Genomic DNA, 19,601 nt, shown 5'->3' on the forward strand with positions numbered 1-19,601 from the left:
ATTTATTATGTATACAGCATATATGACTGCAGGCCAGAAGAGGGCATCAGATCTCATTAGATGGTTGTGAGCCACCATATGGTTGCTGGGAATTGAACTCAGGACCTCTGGAAGAGCAGTCAGTGCTCTTAACCACTGAGCCATCTCTCCAGCCCCGAGACACTAAAGTTAAAACGACAACCACAACAAAAACAAGCCGCAGGTCCTGAGGCGCCTTCACACTGCCCAGCAGGGGCTTCAGTGTTTGGGAGGGAGACACAACTGCTCTGCCCAAGAAGGCTGGAGAATCCATTCGCACCGACTCAGGACCCTCCTCTTAGACACCTCTGATGGAGTCATCTTCCATGAGTGGTTCCTCTTGGCCTTGGGAGGTACATGTGCTTCTCAAAGAATTTCCGTCGGAGCTAGAGGGATGGCTCGCTAGGTAAAGGCATCTGTTACTGGTTTGACAACCTGACTTTGATCCCGGGGACCCACGTGGTGGAAAGAGAGGGCCAGCTCCCACAAGTGGTCCTCTGGCCATACATGCACCACAACATGCATATAGGCATATACACAACATTTATTTTAAAGTTTCTTTGGGTAGGAGTGGAGAGAGGGGAAACCGCAGTCTGGATGTAATGTATGAGAGAAGAATAAATTTAAAAAAAAAATAAAGTTTCTTTGGGATCCCCTGAGGAGACCACTGATCTACCCGGGTAGGAGCCTATGGGTTACACATGGAGGGGATGTGTGGCAGCTCACTGTGGTAATTGAGTTGCCAGTTTTTGATCCTTAAGGCCCTATTCCAGCCTGCTTCCTACCTGTGCTCTCAGGAGTGCTGCATCCTGGGTATATCATAGGCCTTCCTTCCCCTGTTAACTTAGCTAGGAAACCTTGTCTGTGTGCCTCTTGTCTTGGAGCTGTTATCTGGTACAGAATCCCCTCCCTGCATCTGGCCTGGTGTTTGGCCTCAGCTGTTTTTAATAGAACTTTAGCAGTCACTTAAATCACAAGTGGACATATATCTATTTAGGGAACATAGAGAGGAAGAAAGCTAAACAGTCATTTCACAGGAGTTCGGAACATATCTAGAGTGTTTTTCAGCTAATGAACATTGAGAAGGAACAGTAAACATTTGTTGAGGAGGAGGGAATTGGTCTTGATTTTCACTGATATCATGTGTACATTTTTTTCCCCTCAAAGTGTGAGGTAACTAGGCATGGTGACATGACTGTAATAATCCTTACCCTCTTCAGGGCAGAAGCAGAGGGACCAGGAGTTTGAGGCCAGCCTGGGTTACATAGTGCATCTCTAAACAATAGTGGAAGCAGTGGATGGTATCTGCATATGGTCCTAGCTACTTGGAAGGCCTTGATGCAAGAGGATTACAAGAGACTTTGAGCAACATATGGAAACACTGTCAAAAAACAAAAACAAAAAACCCAAAAAGTATTATAGTTCATGCCTGTAATCCTCACACACAGCTTGAGGCAGGAATATTTTGAGCCTGGGCTGTGTATGTGACACACAAAATTGGTCTAAGGGTGTAATTGAGATGTGCCAGGAATAAGTATAAGGTCCTAAATATGTCGTTTTGGGGCTGACACAGTTGCACTTGCCCCTTGACATTCCTTTTTGCCTTTCTTAGTCACAGAGTCCAACTTGGATGTGAGCAGATCACCCTGAATGAAACCTGTAGGCCTACTCAGTAGGCCTAGCCATGATGCTGTGCTGTTAAGGCTAGAGGGATGGAAATAGGTACACACTCAGAAGAGCCCTTCCCCAGAGAGACTGCTCTTTGACCCACTTTGACTTTCTGAAGTTATGGTTGGAACATAAGAAACCTGAAAGCTGGGACATAAAGCCCTGTTGGAGTGGTGGTGGTGGTGGGTGACAGAAAGGGTGCTCTGGATGGCTGAGCAAGACTTAACTTGGGAAGAGAAACAAATTCTACTTTATGTGGTTTTCTAACACCGATTCATTGCCACTCGGCAAGATGGGCTGCCATTTATTTAAAGACCTATAGGGCTGAGTAGGGTTAGAAATATTAGGTGATGGATGGGGGTGGTGATAGCTGTGAGAAAAGCTCAGCTCTGGTGTACCCCTGTGAGAAAGAAGGACAGAGACTGGGATCATGGGAACTTAGATGGAAGAAGACAGGTTCTTTTGGTTTTGTTTTTGGTGTGTGTGTGTGTGTGTGTGTGTGTGTGTGTGTGTGTGTGTGTGTGTGTGCGCGCCTTCTTTAAAAAAAAAATCTTGATTGGATATGTCTTTTAACTGTAGGGGGCTTGGAGAGGTGTTCTCATTTGGTTACTGCCAGCCTTTATATACCAGGGCATTAGCACCATGAAGGCTATTTTTTTTTTTCCTGACACAGTCCAGCATAGAGCCAAGCAAACTGGAAGAATATTTGTATGCATTTGCTGAATGAGAGTGCTAAGGAGGGAAGAGTTTAGGAAACACAGTCCAGAAAGAGACTCTAAGCCATCCTCAGCAGCCACATCCTGGGTCCCTCTAAACCCAGAAAACCGGGGAAGCTGGCCGAAGTACCAGGGAGTCAGCTCTGCACTAATGGTTGTGGGAACCTAGATTCCCTTGTTCATTGCTTCTGTTTTTCTGCCTGTGTTTCCTGAGTGCTTGCTCTCAGCAGAGGGCAGGCAGGACAAGGTCCTCGTAGACAGCAGGCGTTCTGATGATAGCTTGCCTTCTAGGCAAGATGTGCCCTTGGGAGGACAGTGCCAGGATGGCCTCTCCAGCTGAGGGCCTGGACAGAAAGAGGAGCTGGCTGTGGGAATAGAGCAGAGGAAGGATCACCAAGGTCCCACAGGAAGTGAGCTGCCTGAAAAACTGGAAAGTCCATGCTGCTGCTGAGCAAAGGCTGTGTGCTGAAGGGGGTGAACTGTAAGAAGCCGGGGGACTCTCTTAGCCTGTGCTGGGATGTACAGAGGTGCCTGTGCCTGCATGGGAGAGCTGGAACTATGTGGAGGACAGGTCAGGAGGCGAGGGCAATGTTACAGGGTTGTTGCCCATGTGGCTTATGTCTAAAGTTGGAGAGGTGTGTATTTCTGAAGCAGGGAGGATGGCTTGCAGGACATGTAATGAGGGGTAGAGGCACTGAGAGGCCAGGGTGGATAACTGGGAGGCCTAGAGCTAGAAGGGGAGCTCTGCTTCTCCCCCAGCAGCCACCCCACAGCCAGATCCTGTGACATACTGTCCTGTGGCACCCTCTGCACCCCACTCATACGCTTTATCAAATCACACCATCTCCTGGTGTAGACGGGCCCCAGTGTACTGAACTCTCCTACAGTCTCAAGCTACCTTCTCACCCATGCCCACGCCAAGTATCCAGCCAAGCACCCGTTTCTGATGTCAACCCATGTAATTCCACTTGACTATGGCCGAATAACTTGTACACCCCTCGTCTTGCATGTCCCTTCTATCCAGAGCCCTCACAGCTCCCCAGACCTAAAAAGAGTCTCTCCTCGAGAGCTATCCCCTGGCCTTTTGGGAGTTCACACTTACTGTTTAGCGATTTCTTCTCAGCTTGATTCAGTCAGTGGCAGCTTGAAACAGATTTGAGTGGCTATGGAGACCTTGGCCAGCAGACAAGGCAATGAAGTCAACAGAACTATACAATAGATATCTAAGACTATGGTAATGGGGCTACTTACATTGTCTTTCAGAGGGAGCACTACCCTCAGGGGACTCTTCTTTTAAATTCTAGTCATCATCCCCTCTTACCCAACTGCACACTGTGAAAATTATATGAGGAATAACGTTGCCAGGGTGGAACTTTGTGGTTGTACAGCTGCCTTTGCTCTGTGAGTAACCCCAGTCTACTCACTCACTCACCAAGCTGGACTGACTCAGACGTGAGTGAAGAGAGGTAGGTGTCAGCTTACTGTTCCTGCACCCAGAGAGGTTACCCTGGCCCAAGTCTATACATGCATTGTCGAGGGATGGGCTGTTTTCCACCTGGCTCTGGCGCTTGAGCTATTTTCAGTGTTAGAGCCAACCAACAGTGAGAACTACTGGGCTCCTTCTTGACTTGCTCAAGGTGCTTGGGCTCTGTTGGGCTCTTTCTCTTTGGGGTGAACAGACACCTATTTTACACACCCCTCGGCAAGTTGTGAGACAATACCCCTTGCCACTTGTCCCTCCTGATGGCAGCCTCCTGCCTCACCTCTACCCACATTGTGGGGGCCTCTCGCTACTCTGCTGCTTCCAGGCTGGGGCTGCTCCTTTCTGGACTTCAGCCATCACAGAGATTTGTTGTGGCGGGCTGAGTATGAAGCTCTTCACAGAATGGCCACTTTACCCAAGGTACTCACGCTGCTCACTCGTCTCCTTAGCTTGCAGTCAGCTCCCACCTGCCATGGCAGAACATGGTCATCACTCCAGAAAATCCCTGTACCCCTCAGCACTTGCGACCCATTCTCCCTTCCCCTTCTGGCCACCGGCACGATTAGTGTACTTCCTGCTTTCGTACACTCACCTGTGTAGACTTTCATAAGAATGGAATCATATATGTGTGGTCTTACATGTCTGATTTCTACTTAATCTGATGAGATCAAGATTTATCCATGCTGGAGCTTGTACCATATTTCGCTTCTCACGATGGAATTAAATAGTCCACCCATATGTATATGCCATGTTTTGTCTATCCATCAGTTGGTAGACATTATTAGGGTTGTTTCATGTTCCGACTTTTGTGTGGACATACTTTTTTTTTCTTCCTGAGACAGTTTCACCTTGTAGCCCAGAACCTCTTGTAGCCACCTCTGTGGCCTAGAACTCTAGGCAACCCTCCTGCCTTACCTTCCAAATGCTGGGATTAAAGGTGTGGGCCAGTGACAGAGAAGGGTGTAATGTATAGCATGAAGGGGGTCCTGAAGGGAGAAAGCATTCAGTTACTAAGTTAGAAACCCAATGAAAATGCAGTAGTTCAGCTGAGTGGTGGTGGTATACGCCTTTAATCCTAGCACTCAAGAGATTGTGTATTTGAGGCCAGCCTGGTCTACAGAACAAGTTCCAGGACAGTAATTTGTGTTTAACATTGTGAAGAACTGCCAGACTCATTTTTCAAATGAGTTAAATCATCTTACATCCCCACCAGAACTGTATGAGGACTCCAGTTTCTCTACATATTCACTGTTAGTTGAATGAAAATGCCCCTCCCATAGGTTTATATATTTGAATGCTTGGTCCCTCGTTGGTAGAACTGTTTTGGGAAGGATCAGGACGTGGGGCCTTGTTGGAGGTGTGTCACTAGAGGTGAGTTTTGACATTTCAAAAGCCCAGGTCAGGCCCAGCCACTCCCTCTCTGCCTCCACCTTTCGGATTAGGATATAAACTCTCAGCTACGGCACCAGCACCATGCCTGCTGGTCTGCTGCTCTGCTCCCTGCTGTGATAGTTATGGACTCACCTCTGAAACTGTAGGCAAGCCCCCAATTAAATGATTTCTTTTAGAAGAGTTGCGTTGGTCATGGTGTCCCTTCACAGCAATAGAAAACTAACAAAGACACTAATTAACACTTACCACTGTCCATTTTGTTGCTTACATTACAGCCAAGTGTAGGTATGAAGTCACATCAAGTTGGAATTCTGGCTTATATTTCTCTAATATTCAGTGCTATTGAACATCTTTTCATGAATTTATTGCTATTTTGTATTGTTCTCTCTCTCTCTCTCTCTCTCTCTCTCTCTCTCTGTGTGTGTGTGTGTGTGTGTGTGTGTGTGTGTGTGTGTGTGTGTATTTTTCGAGACAGGATATCTGTGTATCCCTGACTGTCTTGGGACCTGCTCTGTAGACCAGACTTGCCTTGAACTCACAGAGATCCTCCTACCTCTGCCTCCTGAGTGGGGGATTAAAGGCATGGGCCGCCACTGCCAGGCTTATATTTTTCATCTCTTGATTTGCCGTTTTAGTACTAGTAAGTCAGCCAGTCTCTGAGCCATCTAACCCAGTTTTCCTTTTCATTAAGTTGTGAAAGTTCTGAGCCAGCAGTCGTGGCTTATGCCTTTAATCCCAGCACTCGAGAGGCAGAGGCAGGTGAATATGATCTCCAGCCAGCCTGGTCTACAGAATGAGTTTATGGACAGCCAGGCCTACACACAAAGAAACTCTGTCTTGTAAAACCAAAAAAAAAAAAAAAAAAAAAAAAAAAAAACCCAAAAGTTCTCCATATATACTGCATAGTAGTCTCTCCCCTCTTTGTGGGGGAGGGGTTGATTCAGGGTCTCACTATGTAGCTCTGGCTGTCCTGGATCTTGCTCTATAGACTAGGCTGGCCTCAGACTCACAGAGATCCACCTGCCTCTGCCTCCCAAGTGCTGAGATTAAAGGTGTGCACCACCATGCCTGACTTTAAGCCCCTTTAAGACATACAATTTGTGAACCTTTTCTCCGATTTTTAGAGTTATCTTTTCTCTTATTATAGTGACTTTTTCCTTTATTTTTTCAACAAAAAAAATTGACATATGTTTTTGTATGCATGTGCTAGATTCTAAGATACATAATTAAGTAAAGGATACTTTCTGGGGGTTGGGGATTTAGCTCAGGGGTAGAGTGCTTGCCTAGCAAGCACACAGCCCTGGATTCAGTCCTCAGCTCCGGGGATGGGGGGGGGGGAGGTACTTTCTGTCGATACAGAAGAGATCCACCTAGTTGAGACCAGAGAGCAAAAGTAATAGTAAAATAAATATGGAAGATGGCTCAACAGTTAAGGGCACTTTGGCTCTTGCAGCAGATAGTAGTTCAGTTCCTGGCACCCACATCAGGTGGCCCACACCCACCTGTAACTCCCCCCCAACACCCTCTCCTGGTCTCCTTGGGCACCTGCATGCCATGTGCATATTCACAGACACACATATATAGACAAACACCTCATCCATCTCTACTTGGCTTGGTACTGGAAACCTGACCCGGGTGCTGAGGGAATGAAGAATGGCTCCAAAGCTACACAGAGAAACCCTGTCTGGGGGAGGGGGGGCGCGGGGAAGAGCCAGAAAGGAGCCTAAGCTAGACCAAGCATTCAAAACTAATAATAAGTCTCCATGTCATGATTTGGGAGCTGGATGGTGGCCCACGAGAGAGCCTGGTACACAGAATGTCAGCACATTTATTATGTACAGCACAGGGAAGAGGACTTAGTCTCCGTAGGAAGTCTCTATAGGAGAGCAGTCTCAGGTTACAGGCATCCTAAAGAACGAAGCTGCAGTTGCTAGGTTTTTACTGCACATGCTGCCAACATCTGCATAAGGACCAGAGGAAGGCTTTACAAATAATAAATAAATAAATGTAAAAAAATGCCTTCCTTTCAGACCCATGAGTCTGAGGCATAAGCCATTGTCAATAATACACATCCACTCAAGGCTTCTTTGCTCTCCACACATAAAAAATAAATAAATAAAAATAAAATCCGGCCGGGCGGTGGTGGCACACGCCTTTAATCCCAGCACTCGGGAGGCAGAGCCAGGCGGATCTCTGTGAGTTCGAGGCCAGCCTGGGCTACCAAGTGAGCTCCAGGAAAGGCGCAAAGCTACACAGAGAAACCCTGTCTCGAAAAACCAAAAAAATAAAAAATAAAAAAATAAATAAAAAAAAATAAAATCCTTTAAAAAAATGAAAACAGGGGAAAAAAATAAAAAGACATTCCTGGCAGAGGGACCAGCACATGAAATGACACAGAAGCTGAAATGATATGCTTTTCGGAAGGAACAATCAACAGTGAAATGGTAAATAGCATTCTGACTTTCTGCAATGTTCCCAGAACATCACAGAGACAGAGACACAGAAAGACTATCAAAAGCAGAAGAATAAGTGCAGTGCTATCAAAAGCTGTCTTTTGGATAATAACACAGCAGCTGCCATCATGAACACACAGGAGCTGTGGCTGCCTGCAAAGATCTTTAATCCGGGGGTCCAATTGCTTATGCTTGATTTGGTGGGTTGCCACTTTGACCTCCAACACCTTGACACGATTTTTCATTGTGTAAGAAACCTATGCTCTTCCAAACTCCCTACATAGTCAGGTTTCCCCGGGAGCCCACTTGAAGAACGTAAACCTTGAAAGACACCCTTGTGTATTAAAAAAAAGGTGAGTGCTGCTCTTTTTCTTTAAATTCATTTAATGTATCTGTGTGGTTTGACTGCATGGATGCCTGTGTACTATGTACCTGGTACTCTCCGAGGGCGGACACAGGAATCAGATCCTCTGGGGCAGGAGTTATGGAGGTTTATGAACTGCCATGTAGGGACTGGGTACCTACATGAATCGAGGTCCTCTGGAAAAGCAGCTATCTCTCTATTGAGTTATTTGATACAAGAAAAATAATTTAATTTTGAAGAAGTCCAATCTATTAATGTTTCTTTGGTTATTTATGCTTTTGGCTGTGGTGACACATGCCTTTAATTCTAGAACTTAGGTGGCAGAAGCAGGAGGATCTCTGTGAGTTCAAGGCCAGGCTGGTCTACAGAGTGAGTTCCAGGACAGCCTGGGCTATGCAGAGAAACCCTGTCTCAAAAACAAAGAAAAAAGAAAAAGAAAAAAAAAAGAAAGAAAGAAACTATTGCCTAGCCCAAGGTTATAAAGATTTATTACTGTGTTTTATAGTTTTATACTTAGCTGTTGGGAGCAGTGAGCTTGCTCAGTAAGTAAAAACGCCTGTTATCAAACCTACCCACATGGAGGAAGGGGAGAACTGAGTGCCAGAGTTATTTTCTGATCTTCACACACTCAATGAGGTGTGAACATGCCCCCCTCCAATAAAATTTTAAATGTAATTTAAAATTAAATTTAGGCTTTTGATTGGTTTTCAGCTACCTTTTGGGTTCTCTTTTGTTTTTGAGACAGGGTCTAACTATGTGTCCCTGGCTGGCCCCCAACACACAGACCTGCTTGCACCTGCCTCCTTGTGCTGAGTCCCCCCCCCTTTTTTTTTGGTATGTGTGGTGTGTATTTGTGCTTGCATGCATACCATGGTATGTATGTCAAGATCAGAGAACAATCGGCAGGAGTCAGTTCTCAACTTCTATCATGGATTCCTGGAACTGAACTCAGGTCCTCAGGTTTGGTGGCAAACACCATTACCGGATGAGCCAACTCGTTAAGTCTTTTTTTGTTATTCCAACTATATTGCCTTGGCTGACCTGGTATTCTTTATGTAGCCCAGGTTGGCCTTGAATTCTTGGCAGTATTCCTACCTCGTCTCCCAAATGCTTGGATTATATGCATAAGCCACTATGCCAATTTTTTGTGTTTGTTTTTGCTTATACTGTACTTTAAAAGTTGGTTTTTCTTTTTAATGTGCAGGTGCATATGTGTGTGCTGGGGATGGAACCCAAAGTTTTGTGCACCCTAGGCAAACAACCAACTGAGTTACACCTCAGCCTTCCTTTAGTGCTTTAGATTAAGTATCATTTAATGTTCGGGACATGTGGAGAACAGAGGATTTGAGTCTAAGGCAAGACTTCCACAGGGATAGTGTCTAATAATTGATTCCTCATTTCCAGTTTATAGGTCAGGCATTCTTGTTTCTTGAAAACTGATGTATCAGATAAATTGTTTCATGTGGTCAAACTCATTATTGGAGTCACCCTAAAAGTAATGGCAAAGGAATTCCTGAAGTGCAGAGCTCCAAACCACCCATACACGGTGCCAGTTTGGACTAAAAAAAAAAAAAAGGTAGCGTCAAATGCCAGGGGTGATCAATTCCTTACTTTAAGGGAGCTTAACATCCAGAAGGACAGCAAATCATGGGATACCCCATTTAGGTATGTTCTCAGTGAGGAAGTCGTCATATGGAGTTTATACGAGGGTTTAAAGGTCGGGGTCGCCTGTAGAGCAGGGGAGCTACTGCAGCCGCCACACTGGTCCTGGACCGGCAGGCGGCTCTTAGCTCTCTGGCGACGGTGACTCATCTGGGGGAGCGGGATCCGCAGGGTCCTGGTGAAGGGACTGGGAGTAGAGTAAAGAAACTCGCCGGCTGCGGCGATGGACGTAATGAGACAGAAAGGGCAAAAACAAACAACAACAAAGGACAGCTCTTGTTACTGTGATTAGAGTCGCGGCCAGGCTCAACGGTAACTTCCGGGGGACTAGACGAGCTGGACAAGGTTACAGCCCCAGCCCTCTCTGATGGACAGCTCCGCACCCAGCTCCGCCTGGACCCACCCACTGCCTTGCTCTCGCGCGGTCTGAGTTCTCGTCGGCCCGCAGGGGCCGACGGGAACGGCGGCCGCACTAAAGGGGGCCGACATGGCGGCGGCGGCGGCTTCGCTTCGCCGGTCGGTGCTGGGCCCGCGGGGCGTAGGGCTTCCGGGCGCAAGTGCTCCGGGCCTGCTGGGGGGTGCGCGGTCCCGGCAGCTTCCATTGCGGACACCGCAGGTGAGTACTGGCGTGGGCCCCGGCCACCGCGCGCCCCTCCGCCCTGAAGGTCACGGCGGGGAGGCTCCGGGCGCGCGCCGGCATCGGTACCCCACGGACCTCCTACGACCCGGCAGGGTCCCCGCTGACGGGCCGGCGCTCTCGGGAAGCCAGGCTGGGTGCCCACGCCTCGGAGCGACCGGGCACGCTGGTCTGAGCCCAGGGTCCAGCTGTGGTGGGGTCGGGGCGGGAGATTCCTGCGAAGGGCTCGCCCAGAACGCCTCCCGAAGCCAGCTGTCTAGACCTGGCTGATGCCCTCAGGTGACCCCAGCCTGACCTCAGCCGGCTGCGGGTGACCTTGGTCTGCTGCGGCACTCTTGGTCACTCAGGCCTGTCTCCCGGTGTCAGCTCCAAGAGCACACTCTTCGCCTGCTCTACAAAGCCGAGCTGTGGCTGGGGTGTGGGCTGCAGGGAGGGATGCGGCAGGCAGTGGGCCGCTGGCGCTCTGCGGGCGGTGGTCAGTGGTGGGTGGGTGAGTGCAAGAGATGGGCGCCCATTCAGATCCCCAGGTGGGCGGGTGGGGTCTTGGCAGGTGCTGAGCGGGGCTCTTGCAGGCAGTGTCCTTGTCCTCGAAGTCTGGCCTTTCCCGGGGCCGGAAGGTGATGCTGTCAGCGTTGGGCATGCTGGCGGCAGGGGGTGCAGGGCTAGCTGTGGCTCTGCATTCTGCTGTGAGTGCCAGTGACCTGGAGCTGCACCCCCCCAGCTACCCATGGTCTCACCGTGGCCTCCTCTCCTCCTTGGACCACACCAGGTGGGTGTGTAGCGGCGGGGTGGGGGTGGACGTTTCTAGGTGAACTGTAATCTTCAGTTTCTCCAAACCTCTCTCTCTTTAGCATCCGAAGGGGTTTCCAGGTATACAAGCAGGTGTGCTCTTCCTGCCACAGCATGGAATATGTGGCTTACCGCCACCTGGTGGGAGTGTGCTACACGGAGGAAGAAGCGAAGGCGATGGCTGAGGAGGTGCAGGGGCCAAGAGGAGGTGGAGGACTCAGGGGTTGGGGCTTCTACCTGAGAGATTGAAGGATTGTGATGGGATTCTTGGTGGCAGGTGGAGTTCCAGGATGGCCCTAATGAGGATGGAGAGATGTTCATGAGGCCAGGGAAGCTGTCTGACTATCTTCCAAAACCATACCCCAACCCTGAGGCTGCCAGAGCTGCTAACAATGGAGCCTTACCCCCGGACCTCAGCTACATCGTGCGAGCTAGGTACATGGGCTGCCCAGAGTGTGGGGCTGGAAACATAAGGAAATCAGCCTTGTGTTAAGGACTGAGCCATGGGTCTGGTTCTAGGCATGGTGGTGAGGACTATGTATTCTCCTTGCTAACTGGCTACTGTGAACCCCCCACTGGGGTGTCATTGCGAGAAGGCCTCTACTTCAACCCTTACTTTCCTGGCCAGGCCATTGGCATGGCTCCTCCCATCTACAACGAAGTCTTGGAGTATGATGATGGTGAGTGTCCTTGACCATGGGTCCTTTCCTACTCCCAGCATACTTCCCTTATATTCCTGGGTCTAGAGGTCTGCTCCCTTCTCACCTGGAATGTTTGTTAACTGTGCAGATCTGAAAAGGCTTTGGGGACAACTTTCATAGTTCTGTAGGGTTCCTATCCCTTTGAAGTTTTGGTAATGGCCAGTCCCTGCCTCTTTGGAACACAGTGCTCAGAGGGTTACCCTGGATTGGCACAAGCCTCCAAAGGTAGCCGTGACTATTTGTCCTTGGCCCAGGCACCCCAGCTACCATGTCTCAAGTAGCCAAGGATGTTGCCACCTTCCTTCGATGGGCATCGGAGCCGGAACATGACCATCGGAAACGCATGGGGCTCAAGGTGAAGGGTTGGGCCAAGGTCACAGTGGGCATAGGGAAGGGGTCTTTCCTGTCTACCTTTTCTGAACTTGCTTTGTTCCCAGATGTTGTTGATGATGGGCATGCTGCTGCCCCTGACCTATGCCATGAAACGACATAAGTGGTCAGTCTTGAAGAGTCGAAAGCTGGCATATCGACCGCCCAAGTGACCCTGCCTAGTATCTTCTTGTCGTCTTGCCTGAACAAGCCCTCAGCAGCCCAGGAACAGTCCTAGGCCTTTTCAGGCCTAGCTCCTTTTCATCTGATACAAGGAAATGGGGTAGGAGACCAGACTCTTGCTTCTGATCTTCCTTCAGCCCTCATTGTGGGAATAAATTAAGTTTCTCAACATACACATTTTATCTGTTCAATGACTGAAATCCACGTGTCCAAGGAACCCTGGAACCCATATTTCCCTGCAATATTGTTTCCTTCCCAACTAGTATCTGAGAGATGTGGGTCAGAATGCAAAAATTGGCTGCTAAGAACAGCACCATTAGGACTAGAGAGATGGCTTAGCAGTTAAGAGCACTAGTTGCTGCTCTTCTAGAAGACCCAGGTTCTGTTTCCAGCATTCACATGGTGGTTCTAAACCATTCTTCACTCCAGTCCCAGGGAATCTGACGTACTCTTCTGGCCTCCAAAGGCACTGCACAAATGTAGTACAAAGGCATACATGTAGGCAAACCCCCTCACCCCCAGTCTCAAAAGTGTTTTACTAAAAAAGAAGGAGCAGCACCATTCAGCAGAGTGGATATGCGTTGGCAGAGCTAGAAAGGGGGTTATTAGAGTACCCAACAACTCCACTTCCATACTGATGGCAGCAGGGAGCCTCTAGATCTTCAGGAAGACCTGGAGCAGTATCGGTGGATCAGTGCTATCTGGGAAGATGAAGAAGTTCTCAGAAATGTTGAGCAATTGGGAGTAGACAGGCAGAGGGTAGCTGGGATGTCTCCTTAGTCTGGGCTGAACAGATAAAAGGGTTGTGCTGGAGATATATGTGGAAGTGTCTGGTATTTATCAGGGAATGATACCTAGTAGTCTAGGCCAAACTGGCCGTGACTAGATTCATAAAGTGGCATGGTACCTCTATTCATAAAGAGGGGTGACATAGGTTATCAGGAGGATCACCTGGTAAATGAGACTCATGAGTCACAGTGCTAAAGCATCCCTATGGTAAAGAAAAAATACCTGGGGGCTGGAAAGATGGCTCAGAAGTTAACAACACTGGCTGCTCTTCCAGAGGTCCTGAGTTCAATTCCTAGCAACCACATGGTGGCTCACAACCATCTATAATGAGATCTGGTGCCCTCTTCTGGCCTGCAGGAGCACATGCAGGCAGAACACTGTGTACATGATAAACAAAATAAATCTTTAAAAAAAAAAAAAAAGAAAAAGAAATACCCAGCCCCATTGCTGCTATTATACTGGCTGAAGCAGCTGAAAACAGTGGTGACTGGAATAGGAGGAGGATTCCAGAAGGGCAACGATAAGGCCAGGGTTAGTGAGAGGAACCCCTAGCAGGTCAGCAGTTTGAGAAGCCCCTGTAGGCTTGAAGGCTCTGGAAAGAGGTGCCAGTACTGTGTTCTGTGACCACTGGGACTTTAGTCTAAGTCTATTCAAGTAGTCTCCTGGTTGTGGTTTGGGGCACCCCATCTGCTACTGGGGCAGAATCTGCTTTCTTGCTCCCAGGCAGCTGGACTAGTGCAACCCTGCACCAAGACTAGGACACAGGCTGGTTCTCATGTGTCTTTAATTACTGGCTTGTGGCCCTTGTTCACTAATACTGCATCTCTGTCCCCAACAAGCAGAGGTCCCCTGCGAAGTTCAAGTGGTGGTGATCCAGGGACTCGGGCCTGTGACGGGAGGGCCATGTTCCCTCTAACCTGGAGAAGAAGATAGGTTATTCCTATTTGTTCTACACTGTATCCCCTCAACCCCACCCGGCCTCTTGTACCTTTGGTGGCTTCTAGGTGGAGGCTGTAGTAAGGGGATCCCAAGCACAGGGCCTTTGGGTGCTACACATCTCACAGCCAGGGCGGTTTGAGGCATTGATGAAGGTGCAGGAAGGGCAAGACCAGCCAGGCTGGGAAGATGGGAAAACTGTTGATGCTTCCCAGATCCTTCCAATGCCCACAGCTGCCCACTCCCAGAGGCTCTGGTTATTTGCCCACCTGAGGGGGGGTTGGGAGACTGGAACTGGCCGGCTGGAGGGTATGAGGCTGCTCCAGTGACTGAGGAAACAAGCATCCTAATTTCCCATCCATCTTAGAGTGTTGAGGGCCATGTCCTGTGAAAGAGGAGAAGGCTCAGGGCCATCTCAAGACTGCACCCCACCTCTCTTACCACCATTAAGTACTAACCTGAAGCTTCTCGAGGGGCTGAGAGCAAGTAGAGAAAAGCAGGGTCCCCATCTTGAGAGACCCCATAGGAAGCAAGGCTTCGTTCAGGTACACATAGGCACCGCCCAATGACCCAGCGCTGCACAGCTGGTGGGAAACCGAATTCTGAGAACACCTGAGGCCAGAACATCAGGCCAGGCAGTGTTAACCAGGATCCCTGCTGAACAGGTAAGACTCCCAATGCCCCATGCTCACCTGTTCCTGGAGGGCTGCAATGGAGCAGTGTGGGTGGATCTGCAGTGAGACATGGGCAGATGATGCAGAGGACAACATGGATGTGGCATCTTCAACTGTGACTTGCAGCCTGTGTCAAAATGTGGATCAGAGGGTTGGACAGTTAACCTGGGCAGGTCAGGAGGGCAGAGTGAGCAAGATCAGGCCTCACCTGATAGGACCTGGTGGGAACCAGGCCTCCATGAGCTGGACATTGAGAGCCACATGATGCTGTGCCAAGATGGCTGCCACATGGGCTGCTTCTTTCTCATCCCCATCTGCAATGGCCTGGGACAGGCGTGTAGCCAGCTCTTCTGCAGGGAGAAAAGGCAGCTATCACAACCAGACTCCAGCCACAGCTCCCCAACTCCCTCTAGTCTGTCCTTACCTTGTTTTAAATTTCCAGAACTTGGAGGAAGATCCACCTCAGGTTGGGTTGCTTTAGGTATTTGAGCCACGGAAGAACATGGTGGAGAAATGGGGCACATTTCTGGGCTTGGGGCTGGGCTGCCATTGCCTAAGAGAAGATATGGAGTAGGCTAGTGGTCTCCACCCTCAGGTTTTTAGGACCTTTGCACTCTCTGCTTCACCCCACTATCCTTAGGCCATAATTCAGGCTAAGCCTTCCTCTCCCAATCCTGGCCCATAAAACAAAAACAACTCTCAGCTGGAGAGAGATGATGGATCAACATGGTTTTACTGGCCTTGAACTCACAGAGATCTGCCTGGCTCTGCCTCCTGAGTGCTGGGATTAAAGGTGTGCACCACCACTGCCCGGCAATGGGTCAACATTTAAGAGCATTTTGGTGCTCTTGCAGAACACCCTGGTTTGGTTCCCAGAACCCACATGGTAGCTAACAACTACCTGTAACTCCATTCCAACGGGTCCAATGACCTGGCCTGTGGGGCACCAGGTACAAAAGTGGTACGAACACACACACAAAATATTCATATATAAAATTAAAACAAAAGTCCTCAGCAGTCCTTCCTCAATTCTGGTACCAGTGCTACCTCTGATTTATCCTTGATATCAATCTTTCTGAACCCTTCTGCTGGCTGGTCCCACCTGTGCATCTCCTGTTTAGCAGAATCAAACCAACCCCTTAGACGGAGGCTTGCCGTCTCAGTCCCTAGGGGCCTTCCTTCTCTTGGCTCTCCAGTCTGCAGAGAATGCTTACACTGTCTGTCCTGGCATCCCCACAGAACTGGATATACTGCTGTTTCTATTTCTCTCCTGCTGAAAGCCACACACTGCAATAAGGGGTCCCCACCCAGTGCTGACGGCTCCTACAATGACCTAAGGCCCTTGATACCCTGAAATGTCTCACCACTGAAATGGGCAGAGCTCTCCAAGAACCTGGCACTTTGCCTGAACTCTGAAGGTCACTTGCACAAGTTCCCCTTGGAGCTTTTGTACTTCTTTTTCTCGGAGCTGAGGACCGAACCCAGGGCCTTGCGTTTGCTAGGCAAGCGCTCTACCACTGAGCTAAATCCCACTTCTGTACTTCTTGTATTCTGGGTCATACAACTTAAGCCATGTTCTTCAAACTTCATTCTCTCACTAAGTCCTTAAGACCTTTCTTTTTAGTTATTTACTTTTATTTTTTGTTTTTGTTTTTTGAAACAGAATCTCTCTACTTAGCTCTGGCTGTCCTGGAACCATGCAGATCAGGCTATCCTTGAACTCACAAAGATCCACCCGCCTGTGCTCCTGAGGGCTGGGACTAAAGGTGCACCAGCACACTTAAGGAGGCCCTGTTTTAATAGCAGTGCCCTCCTAGCTTCCTCATTCCTTCTAACTGGAGTTGATTTACTCTAGAAATGGAAGTTCCAAGGAGGACAAATTAGAGGGTTGGGTCATGTTAAAAGAAGTGCCCACGTAAAACATCGGTAGCAAACTTCTGCCCTCCGGGGTTCTCCCATTGTGCTGTAAGCCTGTATTTAAGACCTCCTCCCTCCTTCAATAAACAGCATTCGGCATTAAAAAAAAAAAGAAGAAGAAGAAGAAGAAGAAGAAGTGCCCACAGGCTGGAGAAATGGATCAGCAGTCAAGAGCACTTGTTACTCTTGCAGGGGGCTGGGGTTCAGTACTTGGCAACTGCATAGACGCTCACAACCATCTCTAACTCCAGTCCCTGGGGATCTGATGCCTTCTCCTGACCTTGGAGGATGCCAGGCATGCACATGGTGCAAAGACATATATGTAGAGAAAAGATTCATACACATAAAACATGTTAATCCTAAAAAAAATTAGAAGTGCTCAAGAAGGGCCTGGGGAGATGGTTCAGCAGGTTAAAGTGCTGTCTTGTTTTGGCTTTTCAAGACAGGCTTTCTCTGTGTCGCTCTGTCTTGGAAGCTGTGTAGAGCTATCCTGGAACTTATTCTGTAGACCAGGCTGGCCTCCAACTGAGATCCACTTGATTCTGCCTCCCGAGTGCTGGGATTAAAGGCCTGCACCACACCACTTGGCTTAAAGTGCTTTTCAGGTAGACATAAAGACCAGAGAATTCAAATCCCCCAAAACCAGATAAAACCAAGCTTAGAAGTATATGTCTGTAATCCCAATGTTCCTATAGTAAGATGGGGGTAGAGAAAGAATACTCAGAAACTTCTTGAGGGTCAGGGAAATTGGCCTGGCTTATAAAGAGGCTAACAGCAGAGACTCTGTCTCAAAGAAGGTGGAAAGTGAAGACTGACACCCAAGGTTTTCCTCTGACTTCCATACATGCTGTGCCCGTGTATACCTGCAAACAGATACATATACAGCAGACATGCATATACACACACACACAAAGGAAAAAGAAAAAGTATAGTGTCAAACAGTTGGGTGGTAGACATCTGTTACAACACCACTCTGGGTACAGACGTGTTAAGATCATTGACAGTTCAAAGTCAGCTTGGACTATATAGTGAGTTTGAGATCAGCCTGGAATACACACTTGTCACAATGAACAGTATAAAGCAAGAGCTGAGTACACATATCTGGTAAATGAATGACTTAGTCTTTTTCAATGCTGAGTTACCCCGGCCTCTTATGTTAGTTATATAACTGCTTTCCTGCCCCTCTAGCAGCTTTTCCTTAGGTCTTATTTGTAAGCTTTCCTCTCTCTCCCTAGGGCAAGGTCTACATCAGTGGTTCTCAACCTGTGGGTCACGATCCCTTTGGGTGGGGGTGGGGGTTTGGATGAACCTTTGACAGGGGTCACCTAAGACCATTGAAAAACACAGATATTTACATTATGATTCATAACAGTGGCAAAATTACAGTTATGAAATGATTTTATGGTTGGAAGTCACCACAACATGAGGAACTATATTAAAGGGACACAAAAATAGGAAGGTTGAGAGCCACTGGTCTACACACAAGGCTGTTTTTCCTCAATGCTTCCCTCTCAGACTTTGGCTAACCTCCCCAGCTCCCAATCTTTTTTGTTGTTGTTTTGTCTTGGTTTTTTGTTTTGTTTTGTTTTCCCCCCGAGACAGGGTTTCTCCGTGTAGCTTTGTGCCTTTCCTGGAACTTACTTGGTAGTCCAGGCTGGCCTCGAACTCACAGAGATCTGCCTGGCTCTGCCTCCTGAGTGCGTGTGCCACCACCACCCGGCCCAACTCCCAATCTTTACTTCTTCAGAGCCCCAGCCATGTCCGGGCTTTCCCAAGCAGGCACTGTGTACAAGCCTCACACTAACTTGTCCCTCTACCTCAGTCTTAATCACTAACTCTTCCATTTAAACAACCACGAAACCTATCTGATTCCATTTCCTAAGGTCCTCTGGTCTTCTTTCTAACCTTGTCTACACCTCTCCATATGACTCAAGAGTCTGCCTTTAAGCAGCACAGACCTGAACCTGTTCGTTTCCCACTGAACACAATCCTGTCGTTCTTGAACTCTTAGAGCTGCAGCAATGCTTGCTCTTCCTTTTCACATGTCTGGTACTCCAGGTGTCAGCTCTTGAACCCCTTATTTTCTCCACTTTCTTCCTCTCGGAAGCCTTCCTAGACGCCCAGCTTCTCCCATCACTGTCCCCATCCAGGACTCGGAGGCCTGGACTTCTTCAAATGAGCATTTATTCCACGACACTGACCATTGTGTCCCTCGGCGGCGGCATCTCGCACCAGTGCTGCCCACTGCTGTGCTTCTTGAGGGTTGAGGAAGTGCACACTGAAGGTTCCAGGCCCTCCCGGTGGAGGCTGCAGCTCGTGTTGGTTAGGTCCACGGACTGTATAGCAAATAGACTCCAAGGGCCATTCAAAACCGACCTGAAACGGGGGAAAGTGCTGGGTCAATGGCTCCTCGTCATCCACCGAAGATCAAAGGAAAAGGAAATAAGCAGAAGTAGTTTTTACCGTCCTAAGCCTTTCTTGCCCGTTATCTTACCAATTCCTCGCGAGAGTTTTAAAGCATTAACCCCATTTTTACAGGCAAGCGAAGAAAAGTAACTGCATAAGGGCAGTCGGCAGGGGAATGGAGAGAGGGTTGACTCCGCTGTCCCCGGCCCACACTCACCGCCCCTGGCCCGGTGCCCAACAGCCCCAGCCGGAAGCGCCCAGGCCGCTCAGGGTCGGCGCTCAACTGCAGCCTCCGTAGCTGCGCCTCGGCGTCGTGCCCGGCGCCCAGAGGTCTCACCGCGGCGTGCACTGCCAGGAGCACCGCAGGTGAACTAGGTTCTGCAGCCGCGGCGGCCCCGCCGGCGGGCGGCGCCATACCTGGCGCGGCAGAGTCCCGACCCTCCG

General features: G+C 49.0%; 2 protein-coding genes across 2 annotated transcripts; one reads left to right on the top strand and one right to left on the bottom strand.

The window, feature by feature from the left end:
- Positions 1-10,198: 10,198 nt before the first annotated feature.
- Positions 10,199-12,608, top strand: Cyc1 (cytochrome c1). Its single transcript, XM_006989334.4, has 7 exons — positions 10,199-10,372; positions 10,966-11,162; positions 11,245-11,371; positions 11,460-11,617; positions 11,702-11,862; positions 12,138-12,238; positions 12,321-12,608. The coding sequence occupies exons 1-7, from the start codon at positions 10,244-10,246 to the stop codon at positions 12,423-12,425; spliced, it is 978 nt and encodes a 325-aa protein (XP_006989396.1). The 5' UTR covers positions 10,199-10,243; the 3' UTR covers positions 12,426-12,608.
- Positions 12,609-13,991: 1,383 nt separating this feature from the next.
- Sharpin (SHANK associated RH domain interactor) lies at positions 13,992-19,579 on the bottom strand. The gene is made up of 9 exons (XM_006989335.4): positions 19,375-19,579; positions 18,953-19,127; positions 15,259-15,387; positions 15,043-15,184; positions 14,853-14,961; positions 14,619-14,772; positions 14,430-14,545; positions 14,213-14,341; positions 13,992-14,141 (listed from the first exon to the last, which is right to left on the bottom strand). Exons 1-8 carry the CDS (start codon positions 19,570-19,572, stop codon positions 14,225-14,227), a joined length of 1,140 nt encoding a protein of 379 aa, XP_006989397.1. The 5' UTR covers positions 19,573-19,579; the 3' UTR covers positions 13,992-14,141; positions 14,213-14,224.
- Positions 19,580-19,601: the final 22 nt, after the last annotated feature.

Source organism: Peromyscus maniculatus, chromosome 20 (assembly GCF_049852395.1).
Source record: "Peromyscus maniculatus bairdii isolate BWxNUB_F1_BW_parent chromosome 20, HU_Pman_BW_mat_3.1, whole genome shotgun sequence".
Taxonomy (NCBI): domain Eukaryota; kingdom Metazoa; phylum Chordata; class Mammalia; order Rodentia; family Cricetidae; genus Peromyscus; species Peromyscus maniculatus.

Coding starts and splice junctions, on each gene's coding strand:
- Sharpin (XM_006989335.4), bottom strand. CDS start 19,572: ATGGCGCCGCCCGCCGGCGGGGCCGCCGCGGCTGCAGAACCTAGTTCA. Junction 14,773..14,852: donor TTGCAGCCCTCCAGGAACAG/GTGAGCATGGGG, acceptor TTCTGGCCTCAG/GTGTTCTCAGAATTCGGTTT. Junction 14,342..14,429: donor GTCTCCCAACCCCCCCTCAG/GTGGGCAAATAA, acceptor CCATCTTCCCAG/CCTGGCTGGTCTTGCCCTTC.
- Cyc1 (XM_006989334.4), top strand. CDS start 10,244: ATGGCGGCGGCGGCGGCTTCGCTTCGCCGGTCGGTGCTGGGCCCGCGG. Junction 11,372..11,459: donor CGAAGGCGATGGCTGAGGAG/GTGCAGGGGCCA, acceptor TCTTGGTGGCAG/GTGGAGTTCCAGGATGGCCC. Junction 12,239..12,320: donor GGAAACGCATGGGGCTCAAG/GTGAAGGGTTGG, acceptor CTTTGTTCCCAG/ATGTTGTTGATGATGGGCAT.